The sequence below is a fragment of the Sinocyclocheilus rhinocerous genome, unplaced genomic scaffold, assembly GCF_001515625.1.
Source record: "Sinocyclocheilus rhinocerous isolate Xijiao unplaced genomic scaffold, SAMN03320098_v1.1 scaffold1717, whole genome shotgun sequence".
Lineage (NCBI taxonomy): Eukaryota > Metazoa > Chordata > Actinopteri > Cypriniformes > Cyprinidae > Sinocyclocheilus > Sinocyclocheilus rhinocerous.
Window position 1 is genome coordinate 216,704 of NW_015660014.1, and position 18,373 is coordinate 235,076.

At 36.1% G+C, this 18,373-nt stretch overlaps 1 protein-coding gene and 1 pseudogene across 1 annotated transcript; both read right to left on the bottom strand.

Moving 5' to 3' along the window:
* Positions 1 to 491: 491 nt before the first annotated feature.
* LOC107724777 (uncharacterized) lies at positions 492 to 4,215 on the bottom strand (annotated as a pseudogene).
* Positions 4,216 to 5,705: 1,490 nt separating this feature from the next.
* On the bottom strand, positions 5,706 to 18,004 carry LOC107724782 (casein kinase II subunit alpha-like). Its single transcript, XM_016533808.1, has 15 exons — positions 17,920 to 18,004; positions 16,714 to 16,803; positions 16,520 to 16,598; positions 14,723 to 14,851; positions 14,386 to 14,497; positions 14,193 to 14,294; positions 13,936 to 13,986; positions 13,794 to 13,853; positions 13,476 to 13,559; positions 12,970 to 13,080; positions 11,648 to 11,749; positions 11,354 to 11,454; positions 11,018 to 11,166; positions 8,045 to 8,134; positions 5,706 to 7,580 (listed from the first exon to the last, which is right to left on the bottom strand). Exons 4-15 carry the CDS (start codon positions 14,821 to 14,823, stop codon positions 7,456 to 7,458), a joined length of 1,188 nt encoding a protein of 395 aa, XP_016389294.1. The 5' UTR covers positions 14,824 to 14,851; positions 16,520 to 16,598; positions 16,714 to 16,803; positions 17,920 to 18,004; the 3' UTR covers positions 5,706 to 7,455.
* Positions 18,005 to 18,373: the final 369 nt, after the last annotated feature.

An 18,373-nucleotide genomic window follows, 5' to 3' on the forward strand; every position in this document is an offset into this window, starting at 1 on the left:
TGTACAATGCATTAAGTATTGTGATGCAGTGGCTGTATTTAGAGCCCAAGACAAATTTCCCTCTGGGACAATAAAGTATACCTTACAGGGCTGTACGTTAACTTTTTTTTCACATAGCACTGGTGCTACAGAGGTTGAAAGTTTTATGCAATGCATGTGGCGTTGTACATTATATTCATATATATATATATAACACTTCACACTATTAAGCGGCTGTGTTATGAACATGCAAAACTGTATCGCACGCGTGCTACAGTCGTAAATTTATTCATCGCACAGACCATTTTTTTCGTAGCACGAAAAAATATATATAAATAATACTGGGGAAAAGCAAAATAAATAAATGGACAGACATGAATAATAATAATAATAATAAAATAATCAAAAATATTATTATTTGGACTTTTCTCTTTAAAACACTTGACACTTCAGTTTATGCTAATAATAATAATTAAAAATAGTAATTGTAGTAGTAGTAGTTTATGTGACGCTATTCTTATTCAGAAAAATGTGTCCTAAGTTAGGGACACAGGGGGGATCGCTCTACAGAGGAGCTGCCTCATGATATTCCAGCCTCTCTCTGCTGTTGTCTCTGTTCAAAGGTTCACTGTTGACTCTCTCTCTCTAGACTATCTAAATCCAGCTGTGCTCTTGGGTTGTTGGATGCTCGTACTCTCTTGGTGGGACATATTTTCCTCAGCTGGTTCTGATAGCTCATTGTGTCCTTTTACATCTTCTGGTCCACATTAGGGGCATCCAGACTGTTGTTCTCTTCCATGGGATGTTCAGCAGATGTTTCTGTGCATCCCAGGAGCCCATTCCCTGCTGTCGTCCAGTATATGTCCTGGTTAGCAGCATAGCTTAGTTTCGATTTGATTCCTGCATAATATTAATGTTTAATATAAATAAATGGTTTTATATATAAATGGTTTTATAGTGGACTGACCTGAGATTTGTGTCTGAGATGTTCGTCGACCACCACCACGTTCTGCACTGTCAGCATCTAGGTCTGGTCTATCCGGGGTGTCCACAAACTCTGGGCTGTCTAAATCCATTGCTCTTTTGCGGCTCTCCTGCTGGTGTTTGTCAGTATCATGTGGTTTACCAGCCTGGTCTTTGAGGTTCGTTCTACTGATTATGGGATCCATCTCTTTCATAAAGTCCAGATTTAGTCTGTCTGTACCTGTGACCACAGAGTTGTGTTAATCTAACAACTTCTGGGTCCTTGGGGGTCGGTATCTCCCATTCTCCTCAGGTCTGTCCATTTCCTGACTACTAATGTCCTCCATCACTGCACAGAATTGTAAGATGATGCATATGTTCAATAAAATAAAAACAAAAATGCAAATTATACAGAAAAAGATTTATTTATGTGAGCCAAAACATTACTTATTTACAGACCTTTTGGGCCGGTTTACACCTGGTCACTTCATGCGTTTTTTCTGATCGGATAGCTATCCGATCGTGAAAAGACCAGGTGTAAATGCCCTCCGAAACGCATTCGAGACGGCTATAAATCCGATCGCTCAAACCACTTCAGGAGGTGGTCTGGGCCGCATTCCAGACGAAACTGGACAAGTGTAAATGCGTCTGGTTGTTGAAACCACATATGTAAATTTTACTCCTCCCAAAATGTTAAAATAATAAACGTGTGAGAGCGTGTTATAGGCTATATGACATTAGTCAGACTGCGCTAATGCAACACGCATTGCTGCGGACGAATAGCTGAGTATCTTTTCAGCAAGCCGACGCGCAAACTGCCGCGAATGAGACAAAGTAACACGCAGACGGTCAACACACAATCCTCTTCATTAAAAGTAGTAAGACAAACTTATATTTCCAGTGCTGATGCCGCGCGCTCTCCTATTGCGGTCTTCTTTGATGAATAGATGAATAAAAAGTTAAAAAGAACAGCATGTATTCACCATTTAAATATTTTATAACATTATAAATGTATTTACAATTTCATGTATCCTTGTTGAATAAAAGTATTAATTTCTTTCAAATAACTAAATAAATAATAAAATAAAATAAAAATACAAAAAAATCCCAAAACCCCAAGTGTATGTGTTCAGTACTCATCTGCACAACACAAATTTGTATCCAATCAGATCTCTCTAGAATGAGACGGCCCTACTCCTTATAACACTGCAACCATCATGATTCATGGCTTTTGTGTAACTAAAGCCTATATTGGTTTTACATTTACATGATCTCTGGCAGATTTGATCACATACATAAAACTACATACCTGTTGCTTTATTAAAATGTTTGTTTGAGCCCTCAGTCACATCTGTGCCCATGTCAGTCCTGTCCATACTCATACTCTCTATATTAACACACAATATCACGTCAGCAGATATGTTAACGAACAGTAGCAGGGTGAGGAACAGATGGAACTATCATGTACCTGCTGAGTTCCCATAATGCTCCTGTAATGCTTTGTGGGTGTCTGTTGACCGGAGAATGTCAGTGACGAAGCATACAAGATAAAAGTTTAAAAAATTAAATAAAAAGGGGAACAAATCGTTTATTTCAACAATCACATTAAATCCAGCAGCATACCTGCAAGTGCTGTTCTCAGCCGTAACCTCTTGTAGATGTCACCTTCTGAAGCAAACAGTATATTGAATTAGTTACATGTTTGAAGACAAAATATGATTATATTTTACAGGCTGGAGTGTTTCTGTTAAATAACTTGGCAAAATGGCAAAAATAATCTAATAGGCTTTAGGGAATAAGAATGTAATTCATGATACTCTTATTCATGCATGCACAAGTATAATAAATATAATACAGGTCTGTACCTCTGCTGTCTTCTGCTGATGCTCTTTCAGCTAATCTGCTGTCTGTTTAAAAAGGAAATTAGGAAATAATAAATATCTAAACAATGTATACTATTAGTTTTAGCTTTATTTTTCGTTTGTTTTATATGACTGATCACCTGAGTTGCTGCTCTCTCTGGATTTCTCTCCAGCAACATCTTAGGAAAGACATGTTACAGAGGATCATGTGTTTTTAAAAATCAGTAGACAAAATAGTCAAATATCAGCCTTTTTATTGAATTGGATAGAACACATTGTTAATTTACCTGCAAGTTCTACCAAATTTGGTTTGGGTGTTGTATTGGAAAAGTCTAAATGAATTTTTTTTTAAAAACCTTTAGACACATGAATTTTTAAAAACATAAAACATTATATGGCCATCATCCCATAAAACACAAACGTTTTAATAAAAAAAGGAATAAAATAATAAGAAATAATAAAACATACCAGCAGAGTAGACCATTTCTGGGGCTTCACATTCTGTAAAGAGAAAAAATCACATTAAATAATGTCACATTTAGGACTGTCAGTGATTTCTTAAATCGTCAGACATATAGGTCTGAACATTACATCCTTTTTTCCATCACTATCTAATCACTCACCTGCAGTCGGATCTGTCGGATATACAGGATCCAGAATCTTCTCTGTTGCTAGATCCATTTCTAAGGAAAAAGGGCTCCTGAGGTCAGAAACCAACAACCAATAGCACAGCTGACTATTTTCTGATTCTCACATAAGAGTATTAATTGCACTTCCCTTCATTTCCATGCAACAGACTCAAGAAAGGTCATACTGAAGCAACAAATCACAGACCTGAGAGCTGTGTTGGTTCAGTGTGGTCAAGAGGTAGATTCATTTCAAATGCATCTGAGGCGAGAATGTACAAAATGAGAATAAATAATGAATGTAACATGAATGTAAAATTATTCCTTTTAGCAGGGAAAAGGAAACAACATGCTCACCCTTCAGGAAACGTAACAAATCTTCACTCCCTTCTAAAATATAGATTATGTCATTATGAATTATTTACAATAATGTATTTTCAAAGCAAAATAATTATATAATTGTGCTAAACAATCATAATTAGAATCGTCTAAAACCTAAAACTGTCCAAAATCAAATCAAGTCAAAATCAAATGAAGTTTACCTCTCATGGCTGCTGAATATACAGCATTTATAAAGACGAGAACAGTCAGGCAGCTGTTGATCCTGAGCCAGGAGGGAGAATAAGACAGAAAATTACAACATTTTCCAAATGTTAATATAAATGAAACACAAACATACATTCAATATTGTCGAGCTGTCTCTCTCATTGTGCAAAATCATTAATTTTACACCAGCACTCATAAAACAGCCCTACATATTTGAAAACTAGTAACACGGATGTTGTATTTTATAGTGGAAAATGCTGACCAGAAATCAGCAAAGACCTGTTTTGTTCTGAATGGCAGGTGTGTTTTTTTAATAATAAGGGGATGCATGGCTGATTTTACCCCATGGCATTTCCTTCCCTTCACAGAGATCCACTGAAGGATTTTGTTTGTGCCATTGTGGAGAAATAGGAAACCATTAGATTAAAGGCTGTCATCCATCTATTCATTTGCTTCATTAACACTAGAGGAAAGGATCTTTATAAATAAAAAAGCATCACATTTGAATTGATCTGTGTCAATTTAGAAGACTGCAATGAGGATAACAAAGTTTAGGATGAGTACAGGTAAAGTGAGACACTTTCTGATAATTTGTCATTGGTGTTAAAATCGCTTTAAAATATTGTTTAAATGACATTCCCCCCACACAATATGTTTTAAATATACAGATAATAAAGGACGGAGTATTAAATTACTATTTGAAATGCATATAGATAAAAAAAATTATTTTCAGGAGTTACCAGCTAATTGGGACACCTTTAATTTAGAGACGCTTACTACTATTACTACTACACGGATACGCCGTTTTCGTTCAGATCAAATCACAACAAAGTAGGAAACATAGCCGCGTGACGCAGCTGACACAGAACAGCATATCTTGTTTACGTCCAGCTGATACTCTCCAAAATGGCACTACAGGGTGATGCGGAGGAGACGAATTGTTGAATAAAGTTGTAATTTTTTTTTTCTTTTGCTCACAAAAAGTATTCTCGTAGCTACATATAATTGCGGATGAACCACTGATGTCACATGGATTATTTTACAGATCTCCTTGCTACGTTTCTGGACTTGGGAACATTTCAGTTGTGTTGCTGTCTATGCAGGGTCAGACAGCTCTCAGATTCCATCAAAAATATCTTAATTTGTGTTCCGAAGATGAACAAAGGTCTTACGGGTTTGAAACGACATGAGGGTGAGTAATTAATGACAGATTTTTTCATTTTTGGGTGAACTAACCCTTTAAAATGAAAATGAATAAATTCTCTCACATGTCCACTAGAAAGCAGAAAAAGTTCAAGAAAGAAGGTTTAACATGTATTAGAGGACTACGCTACAAACGTGCAAACCCCTTTGCTCCAAATGAAAACTCGTCACAGCCAGAAACAAAACAGGACAAATAAAGACAGAGCAGCTCAAAATCTATTACACATACTGGCTCTTTTTTAAAAATGCATGTGCCTACTTGATTTTTATTTCGTTTTATTCATTTAATGTTTATTTAGTACTTTATTTTTAGAATGTTGTGAAATAGCACAAAATAAAGTTCTAAACTATTTACACTCGCAAACCATTGCTAACAAGACTGCCAACATTTTAAATCAGGAAATGAACAGCAAACAAAGCATAAGATAATTAGTATGACGATTTGGTGAAGCACAACGTCTCTAACTTATATTACAAGAAAAACGTTTTTTTTTTCTCTCTCTTCAGAATATATTTGTCTTGTGTGTGTGCCAGTACTGGATAATACCAATACACGCAGTAACTATCGTTTTGGACGAAACTTAAATCTGGTTTCAATCTTTGATGAGTTAGTAAAACTCGCCTCAGTGGAAGAGAACTGCAAAGCTTTAAACGAAAAATTAAAGCTAGTTTTCAACGACAGCCAACAATTGGTTTCCTTTTTTTTTTATTGAATTCCGTATAAATGTGAGTGAGGTAGACTGTTTTTCCCACCGGACTTCAAACATACCATTTCACTGTAATAGAGAGGCTGCATTAAACATACAGCTGAATAAAGCAAGTGACATGGTCTTTTCTCCTTAAACAATATATTTTCTCTTTTAAATGATTTATAAAACAAAACAAAAAAATCTCTGCAAAAGTATCTATTGCAAACTTTGAATGAATTTACAATACAGTAATATATTTAGATTTGAACTCGTCACACTGAACACAGGCAGAGGACAAACATGAGTTCAGCCTCCACTACAGAGTTAGTCTTAAACATCTTTCACTAATAGACAAGACCAAAAGTAAAAACAATTTAAGAAACACTTAAACAATTAAGGTATTAAAGATTCAGTTTGTCTAGACAAAATGCTTTGGGAGTGACACAAACCTTCCACATAATATTCTTGTTTGTTCTTCAATCAGCCAACCAAGGGCAAACACAACATGCAATGCTAAATTGATATTTCACCTGTTTAATTGATTTAATCGTGGGGTAGAAAGAAATGTGTATTTCACTGAACAGTCGCCTCTCAAAAGAAAATTACAAAAATTCTTCAGTGTCAAACAAATGTCTGAAACTTCTTAAACAAAAAAGAACTCCACTCACGCGTACACACTCACACAAACACACACACAAAACGGTAAAAAGGTAACACAAAAATTGGCATATTATTGATTGTGTTACTCCGTAATTGGTACAAGTCCTTGAACAGCAACTAGTGCGACTTCAACAAGATCCAGGACCAAATCCAATCAACCTGCAATATACACAGAACCAGCACAGCTAAAACAAAAGAGCTTCCATCATTGGTAAAAGACTGTTTTGTTACACAATAATCGAACAAATCAGAAATGTTACAGTAGTTTTGATTGAATCTGGCCTTCAGTCCAAATGCAGAGTTGAAACACGCCGTAACGAGAAGAATCATGACTCGGACATCAAATCTGCTTTGTCTAGTCCTCATCATATTCTTCAAAACCAAGGAACAAATCACTCCTTATCGGCATTTATACTCGGAGAAGTTCAATATATGACACCAGGTTTTGTGAACTTTGTGATCAAGACTCGTAAAAACAGGGATTAAAATACCAGGTACAACATTAAAAAAAAAATCCCTGGCTCCCAAAAAACAATTTAAGTCAGTGAGTGTAATGGTTTGAGCACGAGAACACTAGAGGGACATATAAAATAAATTTTATTATCCTTCTTCAGGTGGACATTTAAGTGTTTCTAAACAAGTCACGGCGAGTGAAAGTTCACAACCGTTTGCTTTTCTAACTCATACAGACAGGTGTAAAAACATTATGGGTTTCTTTTTGAGTTCACAGACCCCTAAACAACAACAACTGAGGAGAAAAACAAAAGTTTGTGTTATTTGCAACATAAAAATAACCACAAATGAAATCAATGCCCCCCGCCCCTTCACCACTGATTCACAATTCCAAGCAGGCCCACAGAAGAGAGAGACGGATAGATGGATGTGAGAAAGAAGGGGGTCGGGGGAGGTGTGTGGGGCAGGCGGTGTTCAGGGCTGGGCTCCAGCGGCAGTGGGCACTTGTGTGGCCATTGTGTTTGGGCCAGGGATGATGGGCGAGCCGGCGCTGATGTTGGCGATATTGGGCTGTGTGCTCTGAGTCATAGAGGCGATGCCTGCAGTGTGAAAGCCACCAACACGTTTAGCCTAGTGTATGCTGAAGCCTGAATATCTCTCTTAGTAACATTCTGGGCAAATACTTTTTAACCGTAGGATATAAGTTTTAAAAAAAGTTTCACCCAATAATAAACATTGTCATTTACTCACCCTCATATCATTTCAATCCGGTAAGATTTCCTTCTATGGAACATAAAATATGATATTTTGAAAAATGCTTCTGTTTCTGTCTATACAATGAAAGCCAGTGGGGTCCAGTATTGTTCTGGACTCCACTGACTTGCCCTGTATGGAGGGGGAGGGGGTGGAAGTTGAAACATTCTTCAAAATATCATCTTTTGCATTCTGCAGAATAAGTCATACAGGTTTGAAGTGACACGATGTTGAGCGCATGACAATTTTCATTTTAGGCAAAATATCCCAAACAGAGGTGAAGCGCTGGAGAGAAAGGTAAACCGTTTACCTGCCATCAAGCTAGAAGAGCTGACTGGCGTGGAACTAGCAGCCATTCCTGCAGCTGGCGCTCCTCTGCCCTGGTCTTTAACTATAGGATCTATATACAAAGACACATATGAAATACAATGAGCGAATTCCAAACGGCTTTTTTGCACACTTGAAGGGCACTTCGGGAAGGGGATGCCATTTGTAGGGACATTCCAAACGAAAGTGAACAACTGAATCCCTTAATGAAGGGCCCTTCTAGAAGTCCGTTAGCGAAGGGAACATGCGATGGTCACTTCACGGAAGTGATTTCCGTTTGTGATCATGTGATCTTCAGTTAGTAGATCTTGCGATGCTTTTTAAAGGGGTCATATGATTCGATTTAAATTTTTCCTTTCTCTTTGGAGTGTTACAAGCTCTTGGTGCATATATTTATTTGCAACAACTGATGGAGTGCTGCGTGCTTTGTCAAGGTAACATTTGATCAGTCATTCCCTTCGCCAAGGGATTTTCAAACGCTTATACGAGACAGTAATGCCCTGCACCCTTCAAAGAACACACTTCAAGGGCTCTGCCCTTCGAAGGGATTAGGGCATAGGGATGCTCACTTCCGTCTGGAATTCGCCCATTATCTCAAATATATGACAAATAATGACATGAAGTGTCCATCAACATGTATATCAATTCCATCTGAAGCCAATTAAACTGTTACATTGAAATGTAGTAACTCAGGGCTCAACAATAAGCATAGCCTTGTTCTAGTGTGAGAAGTTTAAGCCATTCACTTAACCTATTGCATTTTATAACCATTAAATATTTTAATGTTGTTGTTTTTTCCAGGAAAATTAAAAAGAAACAAATAAAGAGTCAACATTAACATAGATGGGGTTTTTAATTTATAACTGTCAGAGTTAAATGATAGCTTTATCAATTGGGCTAGGGCAGGGGTAGGCAAGTTCGGTCCTAGAGAGCCGCAGTCCTGCAGAGTTCAGCTCCAACCCTAATCAAACACACCTGAACAAGCTAATCAATGTCTTCAGGATTACTAAGGCTATAGGCAGGTGAGTTTTGTTTTCAGGGTTGGAGCTGAACTCTGCAGGACTGCGGCTCTCTAGGACCGAACTTGCCTACCCCGGGGCTAGGGCTACCACTTATTCCTGATTAGGGTTGCAAAGCCGGGGCAGAAAATTTCCAGAAATTTTCCGGAAACTTTGCATGGGAATTTAATCTGGGGAATTTTCGAACTATTCCAAGTTGGAAACTTAGAGATTTATGGGAATTAATTGGAAATGTGGGGAAATTTATAGAAACATGTACAAACATAAATATAAAAATTTTGTTTGGCCACAAGTTGATATGCATGCAAACTAATACAAATTTTAAAAATGAATTTTTTTGGAACCTGTGATACTTTCAGGATTCATTGATGAATAAAAACTTAAAAAGAACAGCATTTATTCAAAATAGAATGTTTTTCGAACAATAAGTCTTTATCACTTTTTATGAAATTAACACATTCTTGCTGAATAAAAGTATTAGTTTCTTTCAAAAAAAAAAAAAAAAAAATTACTGACCCCAAACTTTTGAATAGTAGTGTATTGTTAAAAAAAATAAACTAAAATTTTTTTTTTAAGTACATTAAAACAGAAAACCATTATTTTAAATTGTAATAACACTTCACAATATTACTGTATTTTTGATCTAATGCATTCTGGTGAGCATAAGAAACTTATTTCAAAAACATAAATATAAATAACTCTTACCAACCCCAAAGTTTTGAACGTTAACTAAAATTTTTTTTTAAAGTACATTAAAACAGAAAACCATTATTTTAAATTGTAATAACACTTCACAATATTACGGTTTTGTTCTGTATTTTTGATCAAATAAATGCAGGCTTGAAGAGCGTAAGAGATTTCTTTCAAAAACATAAAAAATTGTAATGTATCCAAACTTTTGACCAGTACTGTACTTCTGTATGATAACAGAAAACTGGCTAGCAGAAGGTACAAGAAAGAGCATCACAGCTTGAGCTAGCTAGCACATGATACCTAACCTCATAAATTATCAACGAAATAGTGCTAACTAGCTTACATTTTCAATATCTGATTTACTGGCTAGCTAACTACTGTATAAACAAATTTTGCTGTTTGCTAGTTAAATTTAAATAACACAAATCAAATATATTTACCCAAGTAATATCAAAACTTACTTGAACGGAAGCCTGGAAAATGAGGGGGAATTCCGCCCTTAGGTGACTAAGGGGCTTGTGTGTGGGGGAGGGTCATCTTTAGACAGTTTTTTTTTTTATCTCCTCACCTAAATATTTGCTCAGTCAGTGTATTTGTTTTTACAATGGTATAAGTTTGTTATGCATCACCTTAATCACAGCACAAGAAAGTTTTAAACAAATTTAAGTAATATTTATGTAATTTATATGAATACTCACCAAGATGGACATTTTGACATCATTTTGTGTTCAGGATTCAAGAAATTATCTGTGCATGTTATGGAGAAAGGCACAGTGCATCTAGGGGATGTGTCCTCAATAGCCCTGCAGTAAGTGTGCGATGTATGTGATTGGAATGTGCAGGGTAGAAATTCAACTGAAATTGCATTAAATCTGGTTGTTTTAACCAAGATTATGCTGCAAGATTTTTTTTTTCAACTACATTTAAGTTCCCTGTTCCTGCAATTTAGCAAATTCACAGTTTATTCCCATTAATTCCAGTCTTGAAAATTCCCAGAATTTTGCAACCCTATTCCTGATCAAATAGCTTTAAAAAATGCTAGTGTCATCAAGTGATCATAGACCTTGCAGGGTTCCATTATTCACTACACACAATGTACTGGGAGTGTTTGGATGTCTATTATAAATCAAGTCGTCGATTTATTCAACTGTATATAAAAGAACAAGCAAGCAAGAATGCACATTCAATTAGAGACTGGATATGCATTCACAAGTTTTCAAGAGTGCTAAACTCGGGGAACTCACAGAAGTAAGGGTGGTCCATGGCCTCGCGGGCCGTCAGTCGGGCCTGGTGGTCATAACGTAGCAGCTTGTCCAGAAAATCCAGAGCCTCGGTACTGACCAGGTGCTGATTCTCACTGTGTACAAACCGCTCCCATCTCTTCCGGGAGTGTCTGGGTGAACAAGAGAAAGAGACATGTTAAAAATGGTACCAACATGACTATACACGCACACATATAGAACTTCAGTACAATAACTGAAAATTAAATAACTATGGAGATACTTCAAAACAGAATACCTCTTTTAATCAACTTGATAAAGAGTCTGTCAATAATGATCAACAGTGTATTAAAGTCATACCTGCCCAAAATGTCATTAAAGCGTGGGTCCAGCTCAATGTTATATTTGTCAATGTAATCATACAGGTCCTCGGTACCCAGAACCTTTGCAATTCGAACTAACTAGAAAGAAATATAAATCACATCAATAAATTCAACAGACAAATACCCAGCATAATAAAAGCACCCAGCAAATATTATTTTCTCTACACAGCAAGTTTATGAATTCATCAGATGAATGGCTGAACATCCCAGCTATTTGTTTAGAATAAATAAGTTTGTTCATGCTAAAATCAAAAATTAATAAATGGTTGACCTGGTCATAGTTGTCATGTCCATGGAAAAATGGTTCCTTCCTGAAGATCATGCTGGCCAGCATGCATCCAAGACTCCACATATCCAGACTGTAGTCATACATCTAGATACAGATCAAAACATTTTTTGACAACTCAAAAAATCAGCTGAAATTCATTAAATGTTAATAGCAACTAGGGCTGGGTATAGTTTGAATTTTATAGATTCTGATTCTTAACGATTCCTAGTTTCGATTCCAATTAGGTTGAAAAAAAAATTTCTGACATTTAGATGTCAAACTTATTCGAGAAAACTTATTCTGTGTCTTTTTACATAGCATTGCAGCTGAATAACATGAGCAAAAATCAGCAGCCTACAGAACACTAGGTCTACAAGAGTAACTTTTGCCTATGGTTTTAGCAAAAAAATACCACAGCAAAAACAATTAGATTAATATACATTTCAAACATTAAATTGTTAACAACAAGTAAACAGTCAGTAATAAAATAGGAACAAACAAATCAATTAGCAATAGCATAAATAAATACAACTGAACAAATTTCAGGTACAGAAATTTAAATCAAAAGTTTACTGCATAGTTTCAAAGCATAGTATCAAAAACACTGCATAGCTTTCTTTTCACAAATAAAATATAGATTAATCCTCATTAAAGTCACGAAAGATATTCAATCACGATCAGTGAATAATTTTCTCTTGTTCTTTGATTAAAATTAATGACAGGCAGCACATGTTTATCAGGCTGCTGTCTCTTCAACACCGAATGCTCGCAGATCTAAAAATATTGTTACACATGCGCTTTCTCTCATCTGGTGACGTTCACTTAAAACACACACGTGTTTACGAGGATATACTGACATTGTTTTGTGCATACTGGTCACAAGATGTGAAAGAAAAATCAGTTCCGGCCCGGAACTACCTTTTCTGCAGTGGAAATGCATGGAACAATTCGAGAACAGACACAGGCCGGGAATGTGGTTCTCTGTGCTCGCACTTCAGATGTGTGCGCGACATGCATAACAGTGCACAAGTTCTTTCCCTTTTTGCGCTTAAACGGTTTAAAAATCACATTAAAATGTGAACGCAGGAATCATTAAGCGGAATCAAAATGCATGTCTTATCGAATGGCCGGTTCTTGGAAATTTGAAACCGGTTCTAAAATGGAACAGGTTCTCGATACCCAACCCGAATATCAACCAAAAAAAATAAAAAATTGTAACTAGGGATGACAATGATTTTTAAAAAAATTAGTTGAACTCACCGTTAATTTGAATGAAAATTATTAATATTGTAGGAAAATCATTTCCTTAAATTTGGGACACTAACCTGATAATCCACAAGTAGTTCAGGGCCTTTAAAATATCGGGAAGCCACACGTACATTGTACTCCTGGTTTGGGTGGTAAAACTCAGCCAAGCCCCAATCAATCAAACGTAGCTTTAAAATGAAGAGAGACATTCAACAATCAAGAACTGGCCTCAATCTATATACACTACCTTTAAAAGTTTGGGGTCAATAAGGTAATACTTCTATTCAGCAAGAATGCATTAAATTATCGCGTAACTTTTTTTGGTACTTTTTTACCTTTTAAAAAAAATCCTGAAAATGTATTGTGGTTTCCACAAAAAAAATATTAAGCAGAACAACTGTTTTCAACATTGATAAGAAAAAAAACTACTTGAGCATCAAATCCACATTTTAGATTGATTTCTGAAGGATCACATGACACTGAAGACTGCAGTAATGGCTGCTGAACATTCAGCTTTGCCATCACAGGAACAAAGTAAACAAATAATGCTCAATGTTGGGTAAACTCTTAACTTGGCTAATACCTTTCTGTGCTCATGGTCAATCATGACATTGTGTGGCTTTACGTCTCTGTGCATTATTCCCATACTGTGGCAGTAGTCGAGAGCCTGGGGATAGAAGAGTGGAGATAAGCATTAGATCCAACATCAATTTGAGCAGAGCACTTGGGCACTGTTGAAACTTCCTAACTAAAACTATGGGCAGAACTGAAATTGTTTCGCCATTGCAAAATACACAGATATTAGATGGTTATGTTTCGCTTTATATCGCTTTCTTAAAACACTACATATAACAATAGTAGTGTGTGCCTTTGTTCAGGAAGACCTGAGTGATCATCTCACCTTAAGAATTTCAAACATGTAGAAGCGGATGTCATAGTCTGATAAAGTTTGATACAGTTGCTGTGAAGAAAAAGATAGTTTAGTACAATATCAAATTTAACAAATTCTCTAAGGAGGGGCGACAAACAAAAACACCTCTTACCTTGAAGTCTGTGTTGTTAACATGCTCAAAAACCAGCGCTGGTGTTCGGGACTGGGCATTGAAAACAAAGCAGAATGGGTTTTAAACCCGAGGGCACACAAACAAACTCCCACGTATACAATACATATTTTGCTAATGCACCAAGTTTCCAAGAAAATAAACAAAACCTGCAAGTCATTATTAAAAAAAAAAACACAGACTCTTAAAAGTTAGGTAGACAATGAAATGTAAACACCCCAATATTTTAATAAACATACCACAGGATCCTTTATGATGTCTAAAAGCGTTATGATGTTTGGGCCTCCTCTCAAGTTCTCCAGAATTTTTATTTCTCGTTTAATTTTCTTCTTTTTCACTGGCTAAAAATACAAGAACAGAAAAACAAGCATAAACTGACATATCTCCAATCAAATCTTCTATACAAGTGTAAACGCAAACATCAAATTATACCTTGAGTATTTTGACGACTACTTTCTCATTGTTAGTGATGTTTATGGCTTCAAACACTTCACTGTATTTTCCACGGCCAAGCTTTCGCACTAACTGATAGTCATCCTGATTTCTGCAGAATACAAACATACAGTACAAACAATCTGAGATTAACACACTGAACGTGACAAACATAGCATGCATGCATGCCACAATAAGCAGCAGCACATCTGATCCAAGGCCCGAAAGAGAACAATAAAGAAACGATCCACAGGGATAAAGTCACATAATTATAGGTCAAAATTGGCTATTTATAGTGCATGTAATTTATAAGTGCTAAAAACTCAAGAGAACGCACCCCCAGTCCACCACATGGGATTCATAGTCCCAGTACTCTCTGGGTCGCTGTGTGTTTACATCAGGGTAAACTCGAGAGCGACTTGGGACAGGGCCAGACATATTCTACACACGGTATTCCCTGAAACACCTGGAAAGACAAAAAAATATAATACTGAGAGATTGCAGGATGATCAAAAATATGTTTTACAAATCTAACAGCGTTGAATAGCACGGTAGGGCTGGGTGATATGGCCAAAAAAAATCATAATTCTGTATTTTTTGGCTGGATTGTGATATACTGTATACATCTCTGTATTTTCTACATTTTTCTATGTGGATTAAAAAATATTTATTTAATCCTGCCCAATGTTGTCCAGTGAAACGATTTTAGTTTATATTAAAGACAATAAAAACAAATATACTGAAAGTACCCATGTAGGCTATGGGCTATTATGTGCAGAAAAAGGTGCTAAAGTCACATTACATTGTAACATTACAATCTAAAAACAAAAACTATTTTTTAAAGCAGAAGTTAAATTCACTAAACTAAAAATGAAAAGAAAAAAAACAAAAGTACAAATTACTTGCATTATATTTTGATTACCCCATTACAATAGTCACTTTACAGTTACTGCTATCATAAAATACACTTACTTGTAGGTTTAAAGTTCTACACATGGCGCATTTATTGTTTAACTACAAATATTTTAGCAAAATGTATATTTTAGTCAGAATTATTGCACTCCATCTGTTTGGCACACATGCGCACAGTGGCGCTTACTCGCTTAAATCTTTGAAGTTTAGCGGAGAATCGCATGCAGAAGGCTCATGCGCTCCTGACAGCAAAATGTAAATATTTCTATGACTTTCTAACACTTAAAGATGGAGAATATACCTGTGAAATGCAAGCTATGTGCTGAGGAACAGCACATCTCAAACACATTAAACAGCGCAAGTAGCATTTCTGTCAGCAGCACATGTGCCTGTCAGAGCATCTGAAGGGGCGAGCTGCTTTAAACTATATTAAATATATCTTACTAGTTATATTAAAGGGGTCATATGATGCTGCTAAAAAGAACAGTATTTTGTGTATTTGGTGTAATGAAATGTGTTTATGCGGTTTAAGGTTCAAAAAACACATTTTCCACATACTGTACATTATTGTTTCTCCTCTATGCCGTGTCCTCCGCTATTTTTGCAGATGCACTCGTATCAAACTACTGTATATCGATATAGGCAGTATTGCCTCATACCATATTGTGTATAATCAATATATATATATAGTGCAAACTCGATACAGCGCCCAGCCCTATAGCACAGTAAATAAAAAAAATTTTTAACTCTGAATTGTATGATCTAGACTGGGGTTTTCAAATTGGGGTAAGAAAGTGCATTTAGGGGATCCATGGAAATGTTTAGAGAAAAAAGCTAAATATATATATTAAAATTTTTTTTTTTACATTTATAATAAATAAAAATGAATAAATACATTTTTGATAAAAATCAGCAAATACAATAACTAACAAATAAATACATCTGAAAGTACAGTACTATAATGAAAAAAAAAATAGATATTTAATAGATATTTGTAATAAATATTAAATACATATTTTTCAATACTGACATTATTTTATATTTTTACAGTATAAATTAGGTCTCTATAGAAGAAACCATATAAATGCCTCTCAAGAGGATGGTAATATTTGGGGGTCAGTGGCATCTAAAAGATTGAAAACCCCAGGTCTACATTAATTTCATAAAGCTTCAAAAATGTACAGGTTGCTTCAAAGCTTCAAAAATACATGTTGGTTATTACCTTGGAGGGTTCCTCCAAGCAGCAAATGACAGGCGGAGCTGATGAAGGCAGGTGTGATGACTTTATGGTGGAGCATAAGCTACAAAAAAATAATAATAAGCCTGTTAAGAAAGCTGATAATCAAGTCAATTCAAAGTTGACCACTTTAATTTGAAATTTAATATATTTCCAGAACCACCACACAAACAACCCACCTGATTGTAATTTGAATGAAAGAGGACATCCAGGAGCTTATTCAGGAGACACAGCAATCCTATAAGTCATTCCTCATGGCCCTCCAGATGCTGGAAAACAAAGAATATTGTAAACGTTACAGACACCACTGTGCAACATCAGCCTAGGTATCAAAGTACTGATTTCTGGACCAACGTCCATTAACAACCAACCAGGTTACTGTACTGCCATATAGTCATCAGACTAACAAATTGCTGTTTGTGACCAGCCGTGTGATCTTCCTGAATGAATTACTAATTATTAAAATTACATAAATTAGCTTAATTAAAGCAGAGACGGGAGAGCAAACACATGGAATACATAAAAGCCTAACTATGGATGATACTTAAGCACTCCAACCTCCATTGTAACGAGGAACAATAGTAAACTTTCCCTTAAATCAATATTATGTTTTGAGCCACAGACCTTATGACACAGCCAAAGAAACCGGTCAAGCTCACTAGACAGCTTTTCTACATTCCCAACTTTATCTACATATAATCCACATTATTAATTAATTACAAACAAGTCATATAAACTATATATAAATATAACTATAGGATTTCTGATAATCTTATTATCGGCTTCCAAAACAGCTGTTAGCCAGCTAACCGCTTACTAGCATAGCGTTTGCCACGCCTAAGCCATTTCTAAAACATTTTCTGACGCATTTAGCTAATTTACACTCCAAATTGTTTATTACAACTTTAAACAGATTATAAACGCATAAGTTACTCAATACATGACCACAGAGTAAAATATCTTAATGTTCTTTCGCAGAAACCCTGCTAGCTGAACGTGGCGCGACACGCCACATCAAAGCTAACGCCGCTAGCTACATTCGCACAAAAGATTAAACAAATCTATATAAAATAAAAAACGATCCATATTCATAAGAATTATAAAACATACACGAATATTTGTGTTTAATCGGACTTGGAATCAAATAGTCCGTTTATGTGTGTTTTTATAAAGAATACGCGACAGGTTTTAGTGGTTAGCGAGTAGCACTGTCACTCGCTAAGTTATAGCTGTGTGGCCAGCAAATAACACGATGTGCATTCACAAAAGCATGTATTAGTAGCGTAGTGCCTTATGTGTGTGTGTCCTTATCTGAAGGAAATATTTAAAAGTCAGTTCATGTAGGGATACAAGTATCCGTAGGTCGTAAATGCACATTGTATTACCTCTCGGCGTCCCCTGGTAGACAATATGGCGTATGCTGCACTGGAGAAAGGCTGCGTATTAGGGCTGTGAATCTTTGGGTAGACCGCGAATCGATTCGATTCACGATTCATAGGTTTTCGATTCGATCAAGTGCCTTGTCCAAATACCCACACTTGCGGTCTTTGCACTTGACCACTTCTATGACGTATTTCCTGTATTTGGTCCAAGTGTTCAAGTGAGCATGAAGACCTCTCACGAGATCTCGGCAAAAAGTCTCACGATTTATTTCCACAACATGATGCATGATGGGATACACTTAAGCCTCGAATACTGCTCCGGAGCGGTATTCGAGATAAGCCTTGTCCAAATACCCACACTTGCCGTCTTTGCACTTGACCACTTGGCTACTTATATGACGTAAGTGAGGATGAAGACCACAAGTGTGTGTCGAACTTTTCATTACCTGATGGGACA

Bases quoted from the DNA above. Each gene is read 5' to 3' on its own strand.
- LOC107724782 (XM_016533808.1), bottom strand. From the start codon at position 14,823: ATGTCTGGCCCTGTCCCAAGTCGCTCTCGAGTTTACCCTGATGTAAAC. The intron at 13,081-13,475 runs GTATTAGCCAAG...TTCATTTTAAAG, and splicing joins TTGACCATGAGCACAGAAAG to CTACGTTTGATTGATTGGGG. The intron at 11,750-12,969 runs GTTAGTGTCCCA...ATCTGTATCTAG, and splicing joins AACTACTTGTGGATTATCAG to ATGTATGACTACAGTCTGGA.